The 21413-nt window shown below is 63.3% G+C and overlaps 1 protein-coding gene across 4 annotated transcripts; it reads right to left on the bottom strand.

The window, feature by feature from the left end:
- Positions 1 to 18: 18 nt before the first annotated feature.
- Positions 19 to 21377, bottom strand: PPP1R16A (protein phosphatase 1 regulatory subunit 16A). 4 transcript variants are annotated; one of them, XM_051828703.2, is made up of 11 exons: positions 21221 to 21377; positions 3170 to 4068; positions 2552 to 2622; positions 2325 to 2470; positions 1635 to 1738; positions 1433 to 1557; positions 1224 to 1349; positions 1068 to 1143; positions 869 to 998; positions 630 to 780; positions 19 to 520 (listed from the first exon to the last, which is right to left on the bottom strand). In XM_051828703.2, exons 2-11 carry the CDS (start codon positions 3426 to 3428, stop codon positions 131 to 133), a joined length of 1578 nt encoding a protein of 525 aa, XP_051684663.2. In that variant the 5' UTR covers positions 3429 to 4068; positions 21221 to 21377; the 3' UTR covers positions 19 to 130. The 4 variants fall into 4 exon arrangements, with proteins under 4 accessions (XP_051684663.2, XP_051684664.2, XP_069931783.1 ...); XM_051828704.2 differs by having other exon boundaries at positions 3330 to 4068; XM_070075682.1 differs by lacking the exon at positions 21221 to 21377 and adding an exon at positions 4575 to 4597.
- Between the last annotated feature and the right edge of the window lie 36 nt (positions 21378 to 21413).

Below are 21413 nucleotides of genomic sequence, written 5' to 3'. Positions count from 1 at the left end.
TGAGACACACAACAAGGCTCCGTGGCCAAGCAGCCCTTTATCAGAATCCCAGCATAGTCTCTGCAGCCAGAAGCCCTGGGCATGGCTGGCCAGGTCCGTCCCGGGCGCCGGCAGCCAGGGCAGGCAGCCCTCACATGAGCAGGCAGCACGGCCTCTTCTCCACAGGGGCCTCCTCCAAGGGGGCGGTGAGCCTGAGCAGGGGCGGGTCCCCGCAGGCCCCGACGCCACAGTCGGGGTGGGGGCTCTCAGTGTCAGCAGGCGGGCTGTGCTCCGGGGGCTCCGGGGCCTCCGGGGCCTCGGGCCCGGCGGCTGGAGGACGCTGTAGCTTGGCGGCCGCTCGCTGGCGCTTCAGCTCTGCCAGGGTGTGGTGGGCCTTGTCCCGGGCCGGGGCCTCCGGCGTGCTGTTCTCCAGAGGGCTGAGCTGGTAGGAGACGCTCCGGTCCAGCCGCTTGGAGTACAGGTGGCCCCCTGGAGAGCCCCCTACTCGGCCGTTGTGTGGCCGGAGCACCTCGGGGTTGTCCTGTGGGCGGGGCCGAGCTGTCAGGAGAGGCCTTCGCTGGGGGTGGCAGGGCCCCTGCCGTCAGGCCGCAGCCCAGGCCGTCTGCCGGGCCTGCCCGGGGGACGCTCACCTCCAAGGGCGCTGGCTGGAGCTCAGCGTCCGCCCGGCGGTCCTCGTCGTCCTGCGGCGGCGCCGGCTGCTGCCACACCACGGCCTCTTGCGCGTGCTCCTTGCGGTACATGTCGGTGCGCTGCGTGAGGCTCACCCTCCTCACCACCTTCCTGCTCGCAGGAGGGCAGGGGAAGGGAGGGTTACTCGGCCTGAGCCCCTGCCGGGCCCTGCCTGCCGGCCGGCAGCCCACACACTCACCCGCGGCTGCCTGCGCTGGACGTGCGCCGGCGCAGCAGGGAGCGCTGGCGGCCCTGGGAGCGCAGGAGGGCGTCGTGCTTGTGCTTCAGCTCCAGCAGCTTGGCCCGCACCTCCTCGTCGCCGCACACGTCTGCGGAGAAGGCACGGTGTCACGGGAGCCCGCCCGTCCCCCTGCCAGGTACAGGCAGCCCCAGCTCACCCAGGGGCGTCTCATCCAGCAGGGACTTCGCATTCAGGTCGGCCCCGTGCGCCACAAGCAGCTCCACCAGGTGCACCTGTGGGCCACCAGCCGGGCTGCTGAGGGGTCTGCAGCAGGGCGTGCCCCCCGCCCCCCGCCCCCAGCCGCAGCACCCACCTGGCCCCAGTAGGCCGCGGCGTGCAGTGGCTCCCAGCCGTCGCGGTCCTGGGCGTGCAGGCTGGCTCCATGCTCCAACAGCAGAGCGGCTGCCTCGCTGAACCCGTTGGCGGCCGCGACGTGCAGCTACAGGCAAGACCCAGTGCTGAGTCCTGGCCCCTCCGGCAGGCCCCCCCACCCCACCCCCACTCAGGCGGCTGGGTCCTCACCAGCGTGGCCCCATGGTCCACAGGCCCATCGAGGCTGGCCCCAGCCCGCAGCAAGCTCCGAATGTCCTCCAGCACCCGCAGCTCCGGCACCGCCCGGGCCTCCTCAATGCCCTCCTGGGTGATGCCTGTGGGGCATCAGGCTCAGAGGGGGCGTCCCCAGGACCCCCCGTCCCCAGGCACGGGGACCACCACGTGCACCCACCACGGCTGGCCATGGCAGTCTCCAGGCAGTCCAGCGTCCGCTCGTCTTCGCACAGGTCGTAGGGCATGTTCCCATCCGCGTTGACGGCCAGGAGATCGGCGCCACTGCAGGGGGACGGAGCGGCTGCTGGTCCTGGGACCCTCGTCCACAAAACCAGGCCCCTCCCCCAGGCCCAGGGGAGGGCTGCCTCTGGAGATCTCCGGCTCCCCTCTGCCTGCACCCACCCTGGCGCGAAGCCACACAGCCCACCCTGCAGTCTCCACCTGGGCTCCAGGTCCCCAGAAGCAGGGGACGTGGCCCACCTGCTGAGGGGTGCAGGAGTCAAGACACCGGACTACAAAGCTGTTGGGGAGCGGGCCCTGGTTCTGCTGGAAGGCCCGTGTGCATGGGGGGCAGAGCCAGCACTGCCTGACGAGCACCTGGTGCACCCCTCCCCACAGAGGCCCTGAGTGACGGGGGCTGCCGCCCGCCACACGCCCGCCCACCCTGGCCTGGAGCACTCCCAGGAGACCTAAGCCCCGAGTCTGTCCTACTGGAGGGGCGTGGACCCTGGCGAAGAGCCAAAGCCTCACTGTGCCCAGGTGTCCCTTCCCACCTGCCTGCTCACCAATGCCCCCACAGCAGCATCTCTCCACAGACGCAAGACCCATCCCGACTCCCCAGGGTGCCGGGGAGAGCCGTGGGCCCTACCGGGCGATGAGCAGCTCCACCAGGTGCAGGTGGCCGCAGGTGGCCGCGGCATGCAGGGGCGTCCAGCACTCGCTGTCGCAGGCGTTGACGTCGGCCCCCGCCTCCAGGAGCTGCTGCACCATCTCGCCGAAGTCGTCGATGCAGCACTGCACGTGGGGAGCCTGAGCGGCGCGCACGGCCCAGCACCCGCCCCACCCAGCACGCCGCCCACACCCACCACACGCTACCTGGTGCAGCGCCGTCAGGCCGTCCTCGTTGGCCAGGTCAGGGCTGACCCCGCGGCTGAGGAGCTGCTGGACTGCAGGAAGGGGACGTGGCGTCAGGCAGTGCCTGCTCAGGCCCCAGGGGAGCGGGAAGGGGAGGACAGCAGGACAGCAGAGGCGCCGACTCAGGCCCAGGAGCACCGTGCCCATCCCCCTCCTGCCCCTCAGAGCCCAGGGGCCCTGCCGTGCAGCAGCCTGCCCACAAGCCCACGCCTGGCTCCCTGCCCCCAGCTCCTTCTGCGGGTGCAGGCAGCACCCAGAGCCTTCGGAACCTCGTTGCCCGGCCTGGGGCCCATCCCCAGCACCTCCTCACCCCGCCTCCCAGCGCGGGCAGGAACAAGACTGTCCTGGGCATCGTGGCCCCCACCCCGCACCCAGCCGAGCCAAGCACAAGGGTCTCCTGCAGGCTCCCACGGCCCAACCTGTGCCCTTGCCGCCAGCAACTCGGCTGCCTCAGCACAGGACCTCTGCGTGGGCCGGCACACACTCGGGGCACCCACGGCCGAGGCAGCCGGGCCACTCTCAGACGGGCAGGAGTGGCCGCCCACAGACTGCACGGCCCTGAAGCTCCACCACACTCACCCTCCTCCAGGTCATTCCGGGCAGCGGCCTCCAGCAGGGCCACACTGGGAGGGAAGAGGACCCGCTTCCGGGGCCCCTGGCCGGCCGTCTCTTCCCGTGGCTGCTCCCCCGGCCCCTTCCTGCCCGGGGCCTCCTTCTCTGCCTGGGCCCACATCTTCACCTGCTGGGCTCGGCGCTTCTGGGCGTGCTTCAGCCGCTCCTGGGTGCTCATCCTGCCCACCAGCGGCATCTCCGCCAGCAGCTCCAGGTGCTCGGCCATGGCGCGGGCTGCCTGCCCACGGGGCTGCGTGGGGCACCAAAGTAGGGGGCCCAGGGGCCAGGCCAGGCCTGAGGGGTGGGGCAGCTGGCTGCACGGGCACCCTTGAGGGCATCCCCTTGCCAAGGCTTGGTGCCCTCTGCCCCAGCAAGGCTGGGTCGGGAAGACCCCACACTGTGACCAGGAACCGGCAGCCTTGGGGGCACAGCCCCAACAGCACGGGGGAGGCGCCCGCAGCCGCCCCCCAGCCCGGCCTGCCCGTCAACTGATCAACCTGCAGGGCCTGTGCAGGGCGGCACCTTGCCGTCCTCTTGGGGTCAGGGTGCACAGCCCCAAGACCTGGCCAGCCGCAGTCCAGGGTCTCAAGCTAATTGCCCAGATAACGAAGTCCCAGCTTCCTGGCACCGTGCCGGGCAGGAAGCAGGGCAGGGCCCATCGGCAATGAGCCCGAGAGCCTCTGGAGCCTGGCTGGAATCCGGCAGCAGCCGTGGTCAGCGCCTGCCTCTCGGGCCTGCCTCCCACAGTCAGTGCAACAGTCCTAGTGGGGAGGCGTGGCCGCAGAGCCAGGAAGTCAGGCTCCTGGGCACAGGTGGGCCCGCTGCGCCGTCCTCAGCAGAGCCGTCCCCGCAGCAGCCGCACACACCTGAGAAGCAAAGGACGAGGGAGCGAATGAGGGCTGCGCCCAGGGCCCAGCTCCGGGTGAAGCCCACCTGCGTGCCCCACCTGCCCCCCACCACAGCAGAGGGCCGAGGGAGGGGCCTCTCGCGCTCCCCCACCTTCTCTCCAGAAGGGCTGTGCAGCTGAGAGAGCCCAGCCACACACCTCCCCACGAGGCCACCCTCCCTCCAGAGCCAGGCCTGCCTGGGACTGGGCAAGCTCCTCCCTGGCCAGGAGCCTCCCGGCCTCAGCCCGCCCTGACCAGCACCCTGGCCCTCGCTGTCTGGCATCTGCTGTCTTCCTCACCAGGCCAGTCAATGCTTTCTCCACGAGGGGCTACAGTAGAGGTCCAGGGCATGGTGACTGGGCTGCCCATGTAGGCCTACCAGGGGAGCAGGCAGGGGTCACAGCGAATGCCCCCTTCCTCCAGGGAGGGGCCTGTCCCAGGCCAGTCCGTCCTGCTCAGGTGCCCCAGTTTACCTGAGAGCTCACCTGACAGGTGCAACCTGCCGACACCTGGTCCCCTCCACAAGGCTGGTCTCAGAGGCTCTCGGGATTGGGCCAGCAAGGCCGCTGCCCCACCCTGTGCCACGTGAGGTGCGCCCCTGCCCCACCCCGGAGCCCACACCCTGCTGGGCTCTGCAGGCCTGCTGTCACACCAGAGACCCACCCAGCACAGGTGCCCGCCCTGCCGCCGCCCACAGCACACCCCTCCTCCCCACAGGCTGGCAGGGTGGGACTTCCACCTCGCAGCTGTTGGTGGCTTTGGGCCTGCCAGGGAAGCCACCTGGATGGCAGCCCCCACGCCCTACCCCTCCCAGGGAGAGCCCAGGCCCAAAGCAGGGCACGCTGCCCCTGCCCAGCCCCCACCGCTGGCCAAGCTGGGGAAGAACAGGACTTCACAACCATCACACAGAGCACCCTCCATGGAGCACCCTGTACATGGAACACCCTCCATGGAGCACCCACACACGGAGCACCCCATACATGGAGCACCCGCACAGAGCACCCCATACAGAGCACCCCCCATGGAGCACCCCCACACGGAGCACCCCCCATGAGCACCCTCCATGGAGCACCCTGTACATGGAACACCCTCCATGGAGCACCCACACACGGAGCACCCCATACATGGAGCACCTGCACAGAGCACCCCCATACAGAGCACCCCCACACGGAGCACCCCCCCATGGAGCACCCCCACACAGAGCACCCTCCATGGAGCACCCTCCATGGAGCACCCCCACACGGAGCACCCCCATGAACACCCTGTACACAGAGCACCCCCCATGGAGCACCCCCACACAGAGCATCCCCCATGGAGCACCCCCACACAGAGCACCCCCCATGGAGCACCCTCCATGGAGCACCCCCACATGGAGCACCCCCATGAACACCCTGTACACAGAGCACCCCCCATGGAGCACCCCCACACAGAGCACCCCCCATGGAGCACCCCCACACAGAGCACCCTCCATGGAGCACCCCCACACAGAGCACCCCCCAGGAGCACCCTCCATGGAGCACCCCCACACAGAGCACCCCCCATGGAGCACCCACACACAGAGCACCCCCCCCGCAGAGCACCCACATGGAGCACCCGCACACAGCACCCGAGGCACAGCCCCCACTGTGCTCTGGCCTCCACACTGGAAGGCACCTGTGAGACGCTAGAGGCAGCACCGAGACTCTGGGACTCCTGGCGGAGCGGCCCGAAAGCACACTGTACACAAACCTGCGCAGGCCCCTGCCCCGCTCTGGGGCCCACTGCCTGCTCGAACGGCAAAGGGGCCCAGGCAGGCCCAGGCAGGAACAAGACTGTCCTGGGCATCAGGGCCCAGCTTCCCACAACACATCCACTTCCCCAAACTCGGCCTGCCTGGCCTCGCTGACCAGGGCCAGCCCCAGCGGGGACAGGACAGCCAAACCACCTCATGCCTACCTGAACCTTGCTGCCCGCACTTCACCAAGGATGGCTTCCCAGCCGCAAGACAGACACCCACAGCACAGAGCCGGGAGGCCCCGTCGGTGGCCACAGTCCCGGCACCCGGCGAGTGCACAGGCAGCTCCCCCACCGGCCCCCAGAGACCCCCGCAATGCTGCACAGGCAGGATCTGGCCCATGTCTTCCACGCCTCAGCTCTGAGCCCAGGCAAGTCGCGCGCGTGCGACGCTGAAAGGCTCTGGCCGTGCCCTCCGTCTGCACGCAGGGCCAGTGGCCTTCAGCAGCCCCAGGACAGACACACCTCGCCTTGCACCGGGAGCAGCTGCAGCCCCACCCTCCTCTACACAGGGAAACAGGGCACGCACTAGGCCTCACCAGCAAGGCCCAGCATCTGACCTCCCACCAGGGTCACCATTCCCAGACAGTCTGAAGGGCTAGACAGGAGGCGCCTGCAGCCAACTGCTAGCCATCCCTCTCCCATCACCACTAAACACTCCGCCACTCATGTCCCTGACAGGAACAGCAGTGTCCGGCAAGGGGGGTGGCTGGGCTCCGGGGCGCTCTTTGGCCCAGCCTGTCTCCTCACTAACCAGCAGGTCTGCTGAGGATACACTCGGAATCTCAGCCTCCTGCGTGTGTCTGAGGACAGGCAGGCACGACGCAGCCCAGCCAAGGCATGGATAAGCTCAGGGCCAGGACTCCCTGTGGTCTGCATGGTCCACTCAAGAGGCAAGAGGCCCAGGGACCTCAGACACGTGTGGCGTTGCAGCTCTGCGGCCCAGGAGGCAGGGTGGCGGCCGCTCAGGGAGCTGGTGCAGGACCCTCACCACTGTGGCTCCGGCCAGGCCTGCCCCGGGGGGGCCCTCCAGCTCCATCCACACATGACACCTGGAATACCCTCTGGCCACTCGATGCCAGCGCCGCGTCCATGACAAAACACTGGAAATGCCCTAAATGTCCACCAAGGGTCTCACCAGACAGGCCTGATGGGCACTGCAGCACAGGGGGTTAGGCCACCACTGGGGGCGCCCACATCCCACATCAGAACACTGGTCCAAGCCCCGGCTGCCTCACTTCCAGTCCAGCTTCCCGCTAAGGCACCTGGGAAAGCAGGGGACGAGGCTCCAAGTCCTTGGGCCCCTGCATCCACGTGAGAACTCAGGATGGAGCTCTGCGGTCCTGGCTTCAGCTGTTGCAAGCATTTAGGGAGAAAATCAGCGGACAGAAGTGCATGTTCTCTCTGTCGTCTGCCTTTCAAATAAATCTTAAAAACAAACGATTCAATTAAGCAGGCGCCTGGCACGTGGTACAGCCGTGAAGCTGCCGACCAGAACATGGGCGTCCTATACGCGGGTGCCAGTGCAAGTCCTGCTAATGTGCACCCTGGGAGGCAGCAGGTGACAGCTCCAGTACGTGAGTCCCTGCCACCTCCATACAAGACCCAGCGGAGATCCCAGCTCCTGACTCTGGTCCAGCTGTGTTACAGGAATTTGGGAGTGAACCAACAGACGACTTTTTTGCCTTTCAAATAAAATGAAAATATAATTTTAAAAGCACCTGGTGTGTGGGGGGGTAAGTGTTGTGGTGTAGCGGGTAAGGCACCTCCCGCAACACTGGCATCCCATATGGGCACCTATTTGAGTCCTGGCTGCTCCACTTCTGATCCAGCTCCCTGTTAATAGCCTGGGAAAAGCAGCAGAAGATAGCCCAAGTGCTTGGGCCCAAGAGACCCAGATAAAGCTCCTGGCTTCAGCCTGGACCAGACCTGGCCACTATAGCCATCTGGGCGTGAACCAGCAGATGGAAGACCCCTGTCTTCTCTCCCTCACTCTCTGCCTTTCAAATAAAACAATCTTTGAAAAGAAAAAAACCACACACAAGGAAGTGGGGACAGGGCAGAGGGGCCCTCAGGGTTGTCCAACCGGGAGCCCTGGGAAGCAACTGTCCAGAGCCAGGGTTGCTTGGGGCCAGCAGATGACCTTAGGTCAGACCCTGGAAAAGCAAGCACGTACAAGGGAGTGTGTGAGGCCCTGACACCCGGGGGAGCACACAGAATCTCCTGCCTAGCAGGCCACCCGGACCACAGGAGGCTCTTGGAACAAGGATACATGTGATCAGACCCTGCGAAACCTCCTTGCAGGAACTGTGGCCTGCACACCCCAAAGCAAGCGCGCTGGACTGAGGAGCAGGCGGAAGATGAGAGGGGAGGCCAGCCGGGGACAGGCCCAGGAGGTGACCCAAGAGGCAGAGGCAGGCAGGGGCCCCTCGCTCCCTCTGCACTCCAGACAGCCCCTAAGACATCACAGACACACCCTGGAGACCACGAGTGTCGAGGAAGCAAGCCCAGCCCCGGAGGAGCCTTGCAGGTGTGCGGCAGCTCCAGGCCCCCTGGGAACGCACACCCTGCCTCAACACGCCTGTGCCTGAGGTTCCAGCTCTGGTTTCCGACTCCAAGAGGCAGCAGGACAGCCAGGGTGATCGGTTCCTCCAACCATACAGGAGAGCATTGGGTCTGGACTCTCCCCCGTTCTAATAACAACCGACATCCACTGGAGCACGGTCAAGGATACGAAGGGCACTCCACTAAGGAGGCCAACAGGCACGAAGCGAAGAGGCCCATGCCACCCCTCCAGGCCAGGCGGGGACCCAGAGAGACCCACTTGCTGCTGGTGGGGTGCAGGCCAGGACAGCCATCGGGAAAGCAGCCAGGCAGTTAATCAAGAACACGCAGAGGCCAGCGTCATGGCACAGCAGGCTAAGCCCAGGCTGGAGCGGCAGTTCAAGCCCCCGCTGCTCCACCTCAGATCCAGCTCCCTGTTAATGCACCTGGAAAAGCAGTGAAGATGGTCAAGTGCTTGAGTAGAGTCCCTCCCAGAGCAACACGGATTCTGGTAAAAACAGAAGAGGGCCGGTGCTATGGCGTAGCGGGTAAAGCCGCCGCCTGCATCCCATATGGGCACCAGTTTGAGATCCAGCTGCTCCACTTCCAACCCAGCTCCCTGCTAATGCACCTCAGAAAGCAGTGGAAAATGCCCCAGGTCTTTGGGCCCCTGCACCCACCTGGATGAAGCTCCTGGCTTCGACCTGGCTGTTACAGCCATTAGGGAGTGAACCAGCTGTAGGAAGATCTTTGTCTTTCTCTCTGTAACTCTGCCTTTCAAATAAATGAAATAAATCAAAAAAAAAAAAAAAAAAACTGAAGCAACAGCAAACATCAATCGAGGGGCTGGCCTCGTGGCACAGTGGGTCAAGCCACCACCAGCAATGCCAACATCACACATCAGAGTCCAGCTCTCTGCTAATGCACACAGGAAGGCAGCAGAATACGGCCCGAGTGTGTGGGTCCCTGCCACCTACATGAATACCTATTAAATCATTTTAAAAATTACTTTGTTGGCCGGCGCTGCGGCTCAATAGGTTAATCCTCCACCTGCGGCGCCGGCACCCCGGGTTCTAGTCCCGGTCGGGGCACTGGATTCTGTCCCGGTTGCCCCTCTTCCAGGCCAGCTCTCTGTTGTGGCCCGGGAGTGCAGTGGAGGATGGCCCAAGTGCTTGGGCCCTGCACCTGCATGGGAGACCAGGAGAAGCACGTGGCTCCTGGCTTCGGATCAGTGCGGTGTGCCAGCGGCAGCGGCCATTGGAGGATGAACCAACGGCAAAGGAAGACCTTTCTCTCTGTCTCTCTCTCACTGTCCACTCTGCCTGTCAAAAAAAAAATTATTTTGTATTGATACTGACAGAGCTCTTGAGAAAGTGCTACACAACCAAAGGTTGTAGAAAATCTTAGGTGATAAAATACCATACAAAGATGTGGAAACAAAAGGATGCTATAGTCGCAGGGCTCTATAAATCCCTAACTTGGATTAGGACCGCACCACATTTTGTGCATTTTAGAAAATGGTCTGCAGAATCATAAAAGCTCAAAGCTGTGTTCTAGGCAGCAAAAGGTACAAGATGCACCCGCACTTCACAGGACGGCCTGACCACTGCGTCCGCGTGCTGTACCATCTCAGGGACGTGGCTAACCCCTTTCTGTTTTTTTTAAATGTATTTATTTATTTGAAAGTCTAAGTTACACAGAGAGGAGACGCAGAGAAAGAGAGTACACAGGGAAGACACCCCAGGGAGGACGGCACAGCCTCAGTACTCAGGGAAGACACCCCAGGGAGGACGGACAGCCTCAGTACACAGGGAAGACACCCCAGGGAGGACGGCACAGCCTCAGTACACAGGGAGGACACCCCAGGGAGGACGGACAGCCTCAGTACACAGGGAAGACACCCCAGGGAGGACGGCCACACTCCGCTCCCTGGGAGCCGTGCTCCAGGGCGTGGTGCTGCCGCTCCTCTCCCAGCTGACAAGGGCAGTTTAACCAGGGTTACACGGAGTCCCCAGGCCTCTGCCTTGGGCTCTGCTCTGGCTCCTGGGACTTCCGCTTTCTGATTCGGAAGACTGTGTAGCGTCTCTCCCTGCAGTTGTAACATAGGACGTGGCGGAATTCCAGGCCCCCGTACATGGCTGGAATCATCACCTACACACTGCCTTGAACTGTTGGAGCTCATGTTGAGAGGCAGAGACACAGAGAGGGAGCTTCTTTCCCAGTTCACTTCCCAAACCCAAAGCAGCTGGGGCTGGGCCAGGCCAAAGCAGGGAACCTGGAACCGAATCTGCGCCTCCCCCGCGGCCAGCAGGGACCCAGCTCCCAGACACCCCCGCGGCCAGCAGGGACCCAGCTCCCAGAACCAGCCGCGGCTGCCTCCCAGGGTGTGCGCCAGCGGGAAGCAGAGCAGTGAGGACAGAACTGTGGACTCTGTGGAGGATACAGGACCCCCAAGGGGCGACCTACACGGTGCCAAAGCCAGCCCTAATTCTGCTTTCAGAACAAAGTATTCATTCATGTATTTTGAAAGGCAAAGAGACAGACAGAGGGCTCTTGCTGCTGGCTCATCCTTGAAATGGCCACGACAGCCAGGTCGGAGCCAGGCCAAAACCAGGACTCCATCTGCTCTCCCACATGGGTGCCAGGGGCCAAGCACTCGGGCCATCTTCACTGCTCCCATGAGTCCACGGCCACCTCCGCAGAGTGACCACGCAAGCCACGGTGTGACACACAACTTTCCACCACCAAGAACCACTGTTGGGCAGGAGGCAACCCTCGGGAGGGGAGCTGGGCCCAAGATGGAACGGCCCTGCAGTGGATGAGGAACAAGGCCCAAGGACAGCAGAAGGGGCCGTGCCCCAGGCGCCAGGAGCACAGGCTCCCTGGGGACGCCCCACACAGCCCATCTGAACAGGTGGAGGGAAGAGACCCTGCAGGTCGAGGGGCAAGAGCACAGGCACGGGCACCCTCTAGTGCCCCCGTGTGGATGGTTGACGTCAGCCCTGGAGATGGCCCAAGCTCCTCACTGCCCTGTGCCCCCACCACAAAGGCCTGTCCCAGAAGTCTGGCCAGGTGACCACACATCAGCCCTGGGAGCCTGGCCTCTGTAGGTGCAGGACAGGCACCCCGAATTCCCCCAGTGTATCAGCACTGCCCCCTTAACATCCCTGTCACTGTGACACAGGCCACAGACACACACAGTGCCTCCCACACAACACTGCGAGACCAGCACACAGACCACCTGCAGGCCACTGCCCAGCCCACACCAGGACCCTCACCCAGCCGATGTCAGCAACCCCTCCCCACACCCCACACCGAGATCCCTGCCCACACCGCAGGACAGCAGTCCCACCCTGGTTTTCTTATGGCTCTCCCAGAGCTCAGAGGTGAAGGCCCCACCTCCCGCAGCAGGAATCACCCCGTTCTCTCCCTCACCTGCTCATGGGCTCCTGAGTCTCCTCCCAGGAACTGACGATGGCTCTCCTTACTCACACCCCTACCTGGGACGGACACCAGGGCACTTCCTGCTTGGGCCAGGGCTAGGATGTCCTGCCCTTGAGTCCTGGTGCCCAGTGAGTACCCCAGCAGCCTTCTGGGGCTGCCGCCTGCAGTGCCAGCGGCCGTGTGGGCGCCAGTTAGCATCCCAGGTGCTTCACTTCTGATCCCGCTCCCTGCTGGTGCACCTGGGAGGGCAGTGGACGGCTCAGGTCCTTGGGGCTCTGCACCCACGTGGGAGACCCAGGGGAAGCTCCTGGCTCCTGGCTCTTCCTGGCTGAGCCCCAGACATTGCAGCCACTTGGGGGGAGTGAACCACTGGATGGAAGACCTCTCTCTCTCTCTCTGTCTCTCTCGTCTCTCCTCTAAAAGCAACTCTTTCAAATAAAATAAATAAATCTTTAAAACGAAACAAAACAGCCTTCCACCGTGGATGCAGCCATCTGAACTCCCCCATTTACGTCTGTAGGGACACGTGTCCCGTGCCAGCACCACACAGGTTAGGGGTATCTCCCTGTGGTTTCCATTTGCTTGTCTGAGCATCAAGGAGGTGAGGCACCTTTCCAAAGAATTTCCTCTATTATCTTCTTTTTTAAAAATGTATTTATTTATTTGAAAGTCAGAGAGAGGCCGGCGCCGCGGCTCACTAGGCTAATCCTCCGCCTAGCGGCGCCGGCACACCGGGTTCTAGTCCCGGTTGGGGCGCCGGATTCTGTCCCGGTTGCCCCTCTTCCAGGCCAGCCCTCTGCTGTGGCCAGGGAGTGCAGTGGAGGATGGCCCAAGTGCTTGGGCCCTGCACCCCATGGGAGACCAGGAAAAGCACCTGGCTCCTGGCTCCTGCCATCGGATCAGTGCGGTGCGCCGGCCGCAGCGCGCCGGCCGTGGCAGCCATTGGAGGGTGAACCAACGGCAAAAGGAAGACCTTTCTCTCTGTCTCTCTCTCTCACTGTCCACTCTGCCTGTCAAAAAAAAAAAAAAAAAAAAAAAAAAAAAAAAAAAAAAAAAAAAAAAAAAAAAGAAAGTCAGAGAGAGAAGTTTCCCATCTGCTGGCTCACTCCCCAAATGGCTGCCACAGCCGGGGCTGGGCCAGGCTGGAGTCAGGAGCCAGGAGCTTCTTCAGGTCTCCCACGTGGGTGCAGGGGCCTGAGCATTGGCCATCTTCCGCTGCCCTCCCAGGTGCATTAGCAGGGAGCTGGATGGGAAGTGGAGCAGCTGGACTTGAACCAGCGCCCATAAGGGATGCTGGTGTCGCCTTTATCTACTGTGCCACAGCGCGGTCCCCACTCAGCTATCTTCTAAAGCCACGGCACTTGGTGCCACGTGCACGCCTGGTGCGATGCAGTGGCCTCGGAGGTCCCGTGACAGCCTCCCTTTAAGAGGCGTAGCGGGTCAATACTTCGGAGTGCAGGGGCTGGCCCATCCGTGAGGGCTGGACTCTGCCCCACGCACAGTCTAGTACGGCAGGAGGGTTGGCACCTGATGCCAAGGCACGGCAGCATCCTCTCAGCCCTCTCTGGGAGCAGGAAGTAGCCACCAAGTCTCAGGACACTTGGGTGGGTTCTGGGCGGCAGCCACAGCCCTGAGCCGTCTCGGACGCGGGGGAGCCTTCGGTTGGCACAGCCAGGGCTGACAGTGTGACTATGGCCTCAGAGACCCTGATCCAGACCACCCGGGGGAGCAGCCCCCACACGGAAGACCCCACGGGAGGGAGACTGGGAAGCAGCACTGCGCACCACCCACGGCGGCTGCAAGGTGGGGACAGCCCACACACAGCCCCCAGAGGCATGCAGTTCTGCCACATGCTACAAGCACATCAGACAGAAAAGACAGACACGTATCAGACAGGCACTGAGGGGACACAGGCAGAAGTCACCAGAGGTGGGGGAGGGGAAACGCAGGGCGAGTGCACAGCTGCCTGCTAACGCACCTGGGAAAGCAGCAGACGGCCCAAGTGCTTGGGCCCTGCACCCGCGTGGGAGACCCGCAAGACGCTCCCGGATCCTGGCTCCTGCCTGGCCCAGCCCTGGCCGTTACAGCCATTTAGAGAGTGAACCAGCAGACGCAAGATCTCTCTCTCTCTCTCTCCTTGTCTCTTTAACTCTGCCTTTCAAATAAATAAATAAACCTTAAGAAAGGAAACACACCCCACACGCACATAGAAGATGCCCTGACCTGAGGGTGCACAGTGTCCCCCACCAGCGTGACCAATCCTTCTGTCTGCAGCACAGACGCCAGCTGGACTCAGCCACCGTCTGCCTGGAGGGGGCACCAGACCCCACAGGCAGGGGCTCAGGGCCCACAAGTCCCTCAGGGTGAGGCACAGCACCCCTGGCTGTTACCCATGCTGCTGCCCGGCCAGCCACACGTGGGGCTCTCACACTCCCACCCTGGGCCCCAGTCATCTGCCTGAGCAGCTCCAAGAACTCCGGAGACACTGGCTTGCCACGGGGCAGGGGCGCGAGGCGGCTTCTCTGGCACACCCTCCCGTGGCTGATCGTCTGCAAGCTCAAGGGGTCTGTGGGGATGCAGAGACTGAAGGGAAAGCCAGCGAGGCCCGCGTCTGGGTGCCATGGTTCTCCGTCCCCAGGGCAGGCCCCTCGGGGGTCTCTGTGCCTGAGTGGCTGCATATGCTTCGGGGGGAGAGTCAGTGCCACAAGCTCGGCCTCACCCTCCGACTCAGCACTGCGGAACCGGACCGCCAGGGCACGAAGCAGGAAGTCAGAGGCCGGCAAGGAGGACACGGCTCCTCAGCCGCAGAAGACACGATTGCATGCACAGAAAATGCTTAGGAGTCGGGCCCGGCGCCTGGCGTAGCGGGTAAATGCTTAGAGGAGTCGGGGCCCGGCGCCTGGCGTAGCGGGTAAATACTTAGAGGAGTCGGGGCCCGGCGCCTGGCGTAGCGGGTAAATGCTTAGAGGAGTCGGGGCCCGGCGCCTGGCGTAGCGGGTAAATGCTTAGAGGGGTCAGGGCCCGGCGCCCTGGCGTAGCGGGTAAATGCTTAGAGGAGTCGGGGCCCGGCGCCGTGGCGTAGCGGGTAAATGCTTAGAGGAGTCGGGGCCCGGCGCCTGGCGTAGCGGGTAAATGCTTAGAGGAGTCGGGGCCCGGCGCCGTGGCGTAGCGGGTAAATACTTAGAGGAGTCGGGGCCCGGCGCCGTGGCGTAGCGGGTAAATGCTTAGAGGAGTCGGGGCCCGGCACCTGGCGTAGCGGGTAAATGCTTAGAGGAGTCGGGGCCCGGCGCCTGGCGTAGCGGGTACATACTTAGAGGAGTCAGGGCCGGCGCCGTGGCGTAGCGGGTACATACTTAGAGGAGTCGGGGCCCGGCGCCGTGGCGTAGCGGGTAAATGCTTAGAGGAGTCGGGGCCCGGCGCCCTGGCGTAGCGGGTACATACTTAGAGGAGTCGGGGCCCGGCACCTGGCGTAGCGGGTACATACTTAGAGGAGTCGGGGCCCGGCGCCTGGCGTAGCGGGTACATACTTAGAGGAGTCAGGGCCGGCGCCGTGGCGTAGCGGGTACATACTTAGAGGAGTCGAGGGGCCGCTGCTGTGGTATAGCAGGTAAAGCCGCTGCCTACAGTGTCGGCATCCCACATGGGAGGCAGTTCGAGTCCCAGCTGCTCCTCTTCCGATCCAGCTCTCTGCTATGGCCTGGGAAAGCAGCAGAAGTCCTTGGGCCCCTGTGCCCATGTGGGAGACCCAGAAGAAGCTCCCGGCTCCTGGCTCCAGATTGACGTGGCTTTGGGGGTAAACGAGCGGATTGAAGACCCCTCCCCCCCAGCCTTTCAAATAAATAAATAAATCTTAAAAAAAAAAAACACACACAAAATACTTAGGAGTTCACAAGAGGATTATGAGAACAAATAGGTACATTAACAAAGCTGTAAGAGATAAGGAAACATGCCAGTATCACTTGTGTTTTTAAGATTTATTTATTTGGCCGGCGCCGCAGCTCACTAGGCTAATCCTCCGCCTTGCGGCGCCGGCACACCGGGTTCTAGTCCCGGTCGGGGCGCCGGATTCTGTCCCGGTTGCCCCTCTTCCAGGCCAGCTCTCTGCTGTGGCCAGGGAGTGCAGTGGAGGATGGCCCAGGTGCTTGGGCCCTGCACCCCATGGGAGACCAGGAAAAGCACCTGGCTCCTGGCTCCTGCCATCGGATCAGCGCGGTGCGCCGGCCACAGCGCGCCGGCCGCGGCGGCCATTGGAGGGTGAACCAACGGCAAAGGAAGACCTCTCTCACTGTCCACTCTGCCTGTTAAAAAAAATAAAAATAAATAAATAAAATTAAAAAAAAAAGATTTATTTATTTGGGGCCTGCGCTGTGGTGTAGCGGGTAAAGCTGCCACCTGCAGTGCCGGCATCCCATATGGGCGCCGGTTCGAGACCCGGCTGCTCCACTTCTGATCCAGCTCTCTGCTATGGCCTGGGAAAGCAGGGGAAGATGGCCCAAGTCCTTGGGCCCCTGCACCCATGTGGGAGACCTGGAAGAAGCTCCTGGCTCCTGGCTCCGGATCAGTGCAGCTCCGGCCTTGGCGGCCATTTGGGGACTGAACCAGCAGATGGAAGATTTTCTCTCTCTCTCTCTCTCTGCTTCTCCCTCTCTCTCTGTGTGTGTAACTATGACTTTCAAATAAAATAAATAAATCTTTAAAAAAAAAAAAGATTTATTTATTTATTTAAAAGGCAGAGTTACACAGAGGCAGAGAGAGAGAGGTCCTCAATCCACAGGCTCACTCCCCAAATGGCTGCAACACCTGGAACTGGGCCGATCCTGAGCCAGGAGCTTCTTCTCGGTCTCCTACATGAGTGCAGGGGCCCGAGCACTTGGGCCGTCCTCCACTGCTTTTCCAGGTGCATTAGCAGGGAGCTGGATCAGACGAGGAGCAGCCGGGACTTGAACTGGTGACCACATGGGATGTCCATGCTGCAGGCAGAGGCTTAGCTTGCAATACAACATTGGCTCTGTGAACTCTGAAAATCTGATAAGCAACCCATTTGTTGAGGAAAAAATTTGGACACTTCACAAAATAAAATACACAAGCAGCCAACAGAATAAACGCCAAAAAAGATGCTCAAATTGGGGCCAGCACTGTGGCGCAGTGGGCTAACGCCCTGGCCTGAAGTGCATGGGTGCCGGTTCGAAACTGGCTGTTCTACTTCCCATCCAGCTCTCTGCGGTGGCCTGGGGCAGCAGTAGAAGATGGCCCAGGTCCTTGGGCCCCTGCGCCCCTGTGGGAGACCCAGAAGAAGCTCCTGGCTCCTGGCTTCAGATCGGCTCAGCTCCGGCTGTTGTGGCCAGTTGGGGAGTGACCCATCAGATGGAAGACCTCTCTCTCTCTCTGCCTCTCCTCTCTCTGTGTAACTCTCTTTCAAATAAATAAATAAATCTTAAAAAAAAAAAAAAGATGCTCAAGTTAACACAAGTTACAACCACAACGAGCTACAACAGACACCCCCGAGAACAAGGCCTGAAAGGTGGCCGTCCTGTCAAGGAGACAAGTGCTGGGAGGACAAGGACAGGCCTCTCAGAGTGGCCCGTGCCCACTACCCAAGAGAACCAAAGATGCTTCACATGCGGACTTGTGGACTGCCCATCCACACGTGCGCTCCTGGCACAGGACACAGATGTATGCACTCAGCACACTGCCACACCAGCAGGAACAAGCGGACACGCACGAGCCACTGCCACCTCAACCTCCACAACACCGACTGCGGGGGAGGGGGTACTGTGGCACAGCCGGTAAAGCCGCTGCCTGCCATGCCAGCAGCCCACATGGGCACAGTTTGAGTCCTGGCTGCTCCACTTCCAACCCAGCTCCCTGCTGATGGAGCGCGGGGCCGGCGCTGGCTCGCGCCACCTCCCCTCTGCTGGGAGAGCAGCAGAAGATGGCCCCAGTGCTTGGAGACCCTGCACCCACGTGGGAGACCTGGAGGAAGCTCCCAGCTCCTGGTCTTGGACTCACCCAGACCTGACTGTTGCAGTCAGGAGAGTGAACCACAGGATGGAAGATCTCTCTCTCTCTCTCTCTCTCTCTCTCTCTTCCTCTCTGTAGCTCTACCTTTCCAAAGAATAAGAGAAAATAAATCCTTAAAAAATAAAGAAAAGAGGGGCTGGTGCTGTGGCACACTGGGTTAAAGCCCTGGCCTGAAGTGCAGGCATCCCATATGGGCAGAGGTTCAAGTCCCGGCTGCTCCTCTTCCGATCCAGCTCTCTACCATGGCCTGTGAAAGCAGCAGAGCATGACCCAAGTCCTTGGGCCCCTGCACCCACGTGGGAGACCTGGAAGAAGCTCCTGGCTCCTGGCTTCAGATCGGCGCAGCTCTGGCCATTGTGGCCATCTGAGGAGTGAACCAGCAGATGGAAGACCTCTCTCTCTCTCTCTCTCTCTCTCTTTCTGCCTCTCCTCTCTGTGTAACTCTGACTTTCAAATAAATAAATAAATCTTTTTAAAAATTTTTAAAAATAAAAGACTATAACCCAAGAGTGCTGCCCCCACCTCTGAACCCGGTGTGCCTTCTGGCTCCCACACTGGGCCCCTGGGGAGGCCAGGGGCTTGCAGCAGCAGTGAGCCAGGGCCAGGTCAGGTCCCTCCACCCTCAGCACCCTCTCTACAAGAAGAAAAAGTAACAGGACAACGCTCCCTGGCACAGCACGGGGTACGGAGTTCACATTTGAGTGCTCGCAAACACTGCAGTTTTGTTGAAACAGCTCGTCTGTATCGCCTGCCATGCTGCGCTCCACAACGCAACGCGAGGTGGTCTTCTGAGGAAGCCACCTGACCGGCAAAGCTGAAAACTTTTCCCGTCTGCCTACTTGGTGCCATCGTCATCACCTGTTCCTCCCGTCACCTTCTAGTACCCGAGGGCACGTGGCGGCTCCTGTCACTCATGTCTCTGCACCCTATTTCAACATTCTTATAAATATATACAGTTTTTTAAAAGTTTATTTGAAAGGCAGAGTTAGAGAGGAGGAGAGACAGACTCCCCAGTGACCGCAGTGGCTGGGGCTGGGCCAGGCCGAAGCCAGGAGCTTCTTCCAGGTCTCCCACATGGGCCATCTGCTGCTGCTTTCCCAGGCCACTAGCAGGGAGCTGGATCAGAAGCGGAGCAGCCGGGACTGGAACCCGCGCCGCAGGCAGAGGCTGTACTCGCTGGGCCACGAGCCCTTTACTGCGGGCTCCCCTGCTGACCCTCAGACCTCACCCAGTGCTGACCCCAGGACAGCCAGCAGCTGACCACCTGCTGAGTGTGCAGAGCAGCTCCCAGGAGACCGGGACACAGGGCCGGCCTGTACCTGGCCAGGCTCTCGCCCCACCTGCACACAGCTGGGCCAGGGACGCTCAGGGGAGGCTCCCAAAGTCCCTGGAGGTAAACAAACAGCCAGACATCTTGCTCTGGCCACAGGCAGGGGGTCACCCGAGATGGAGCTTCCTGAGGGTCCTGCAGTGCAGACATCACAGGAAGTGGCCCGCGACGCCGCCCAGAGCTCCCGGAGTCCCTGGGACAGAGCCCAAGGTGCGGCCCAAAGATGCCCACGTCCCCTAGCTAGGCGTCTGCTGGCCCAGGCAGCCCTGTGGGGACAGGTGAGGGATGAGGCCAAGACGGGCCAATCAAAGCCGGCAGAGTGGACGTCCAGCGGGGCATCGGCGGAGGGGAGGAACTCCCCGCTCCACCCCAGCTCTGAGCAAGACTGGGCAGGGGGCCTGAGGCAGGGGCAGGCAGCTGACACCTGGGAGCCCTGGACACCCGTCACAGTGAGGGACCGGGAGGTCCCCACAGGCAGCCCCCTCAGGAAACGGGCCCACGCTGGGCCAGGGCAGCGCCGACTCTCTGATGGGCACCAGAGGGCCAGGTGCTGCGGGCAGGGTGGCACCAGAGGGCCAGGTGCTGCGGGCAAGGTGGTACCAGAGGGCCAGGGTGCTGCGGGCAGGGCGGCGCCAGAGGGCCAGAGTGCTGCGGGCAGGGCGGCACCAGAGGGCCAGGTGCTGCGGGCAGGGCGGCACCAGAGGGCCAGGTGCTGCGGGCAGGGCGGCACCAGAGGGCCAGGGTGCTGCGGGCAGGGCGGCACCAGAGGGCCAGGTGCTGCGGGCAGGGCGGCACCAGAGGGCCAGGTGCTGCGGGCAGGGCGGCACCAGAGGGCCAGGGTGCTGCGGGCAGGGTGGCACCAGTGGGCCAGGTGCTGCGGGCAGGGTGGCACCAGAGGGCCAGGTGCTGCGGGCAGGGTGGCACCAGTGGGCCAGGTGCTGCGGGCAGGGCGGCACAAGAGGGCCAGGTGCTGCGGGCAGGGTGGCACCAGAGGGCCAGGTGCTGCGGGCAGGGCGGCACCAGAGGGCCAGGTGCTGCGGGCAGGGTGGCACCAGAGGGCCAGGTGCTGCGGGCAGGGCGGCACAAGAGGGCCAGGTGCTGCGGGCAGGGTGGCACCAGAGGGCCAGGGTGCTGCGGGCAGGGTGGCACCAGAGGGTTAGGGTGCTGCGGGCAGGGCGGCACCAGTGGGCCAGGTGCTGCGGGCAGGGCGGCACCAGAGGGCCAGGGTGCTGCGGGCAGGGTGGCACCAGTGGGCCAGGTGCTGCGGGCAGGGTGGCACCAGAGGGCCAGGGTGCTGCGGGCAGGGCGGTACCAGAGGGCCAGGTGCTGCGGGCAGGGCGGCACCAGAGGGCCAGGTGCTGCGGGCAGGGCGGCACCAGTGGGCCAGGTGCTGCGGGCAGGGTGGCACCAGAGGGCCAGGTGCTGCGGGCAGGGCGGCGCCAGAGGGCCAGGGTGCTGCGGGCAGGGCGGCGCCAGAGGGCCAGGTGCTGCGGGCAGGGCGGCACCAGAGGGCCAGGGTGCTGCGGGCAGGGTGGTACCAGAGGGCCAGGTGCTGCGGGCAGGGTGGCACCAGAGGGCCAGGGTGCTGCGGGCAGGGTGGCACCAGAGGGCCAGGTGCTGCGGGCAGGACCCTGCCCCGCCAGAGCGCGCGGCCCCGCGTCCAGGTAAGACTCAGAGGCGACGGAGAGCGCGGGGCCGGCGCTGGCTCGCGCCACCTCCCCTCTGCGCCCACGCCCCGGCTCCGGCCCACAGGGCCGGCCGCAGGCCGCAGGCACAGCAAGTCCGGGCAAGGCAAGCCCAGCTGACCTCCACGACCGAGGGCCCAGACCCACCTCACACTCGGACAGAAGCAGCGCCCTCGCGGCGGCCTCCACAGGCGGGGCCCGCCAGACCCATCTCCCCAGCGCCCCCACCTGGGTCCGGCTCGGCCGCCTCCTGCCCGGGCAGGGGCCCCGCCCGGCCCCCGATCCCTGGCCCTCGGCCCCGTGCCGCCGCAGGTCCCGGAGCTCTGCGCCTCACCTCGCTCTCGCGCCGGCAGCTGCCCGCGTCTCATCTCCCTCGCAGGGCGGTCAGCAGCTCGCTCTCCTCGGTGCCGCGGGGGCGGGCCCCGCGCCCGGCCTTCGCCATGGCAACGCTACACTTCCGGCCCGCGCGGCCCAGAGCCGGAAGCCGCGGTGCCCCATGGGAGGCGGGGCGGGGCCTGGGCCGCCGG

The sequence above is a fragment of the Oryctolagus cuniculus genome, chromosome 6 (assembly GCF_964237555.1).
Source record: "Oryctolagus cuniculus chromosome 6, mOryCun1.1, whole genome shotgun sequence".
Taxonomy (NCBI): domain Eukaryota; kingdom Metazoa; phylum Chordata; class Mammalia; order Lagomorpha; family Leporidae; genus Oryctolagus; species Oryctolagus cuniculus.
The sequence above is the reverse complement of the archived record's forward strand: the minus strand, read 5'-3'. Positions and strand labels throughout refer to the sequence as shown.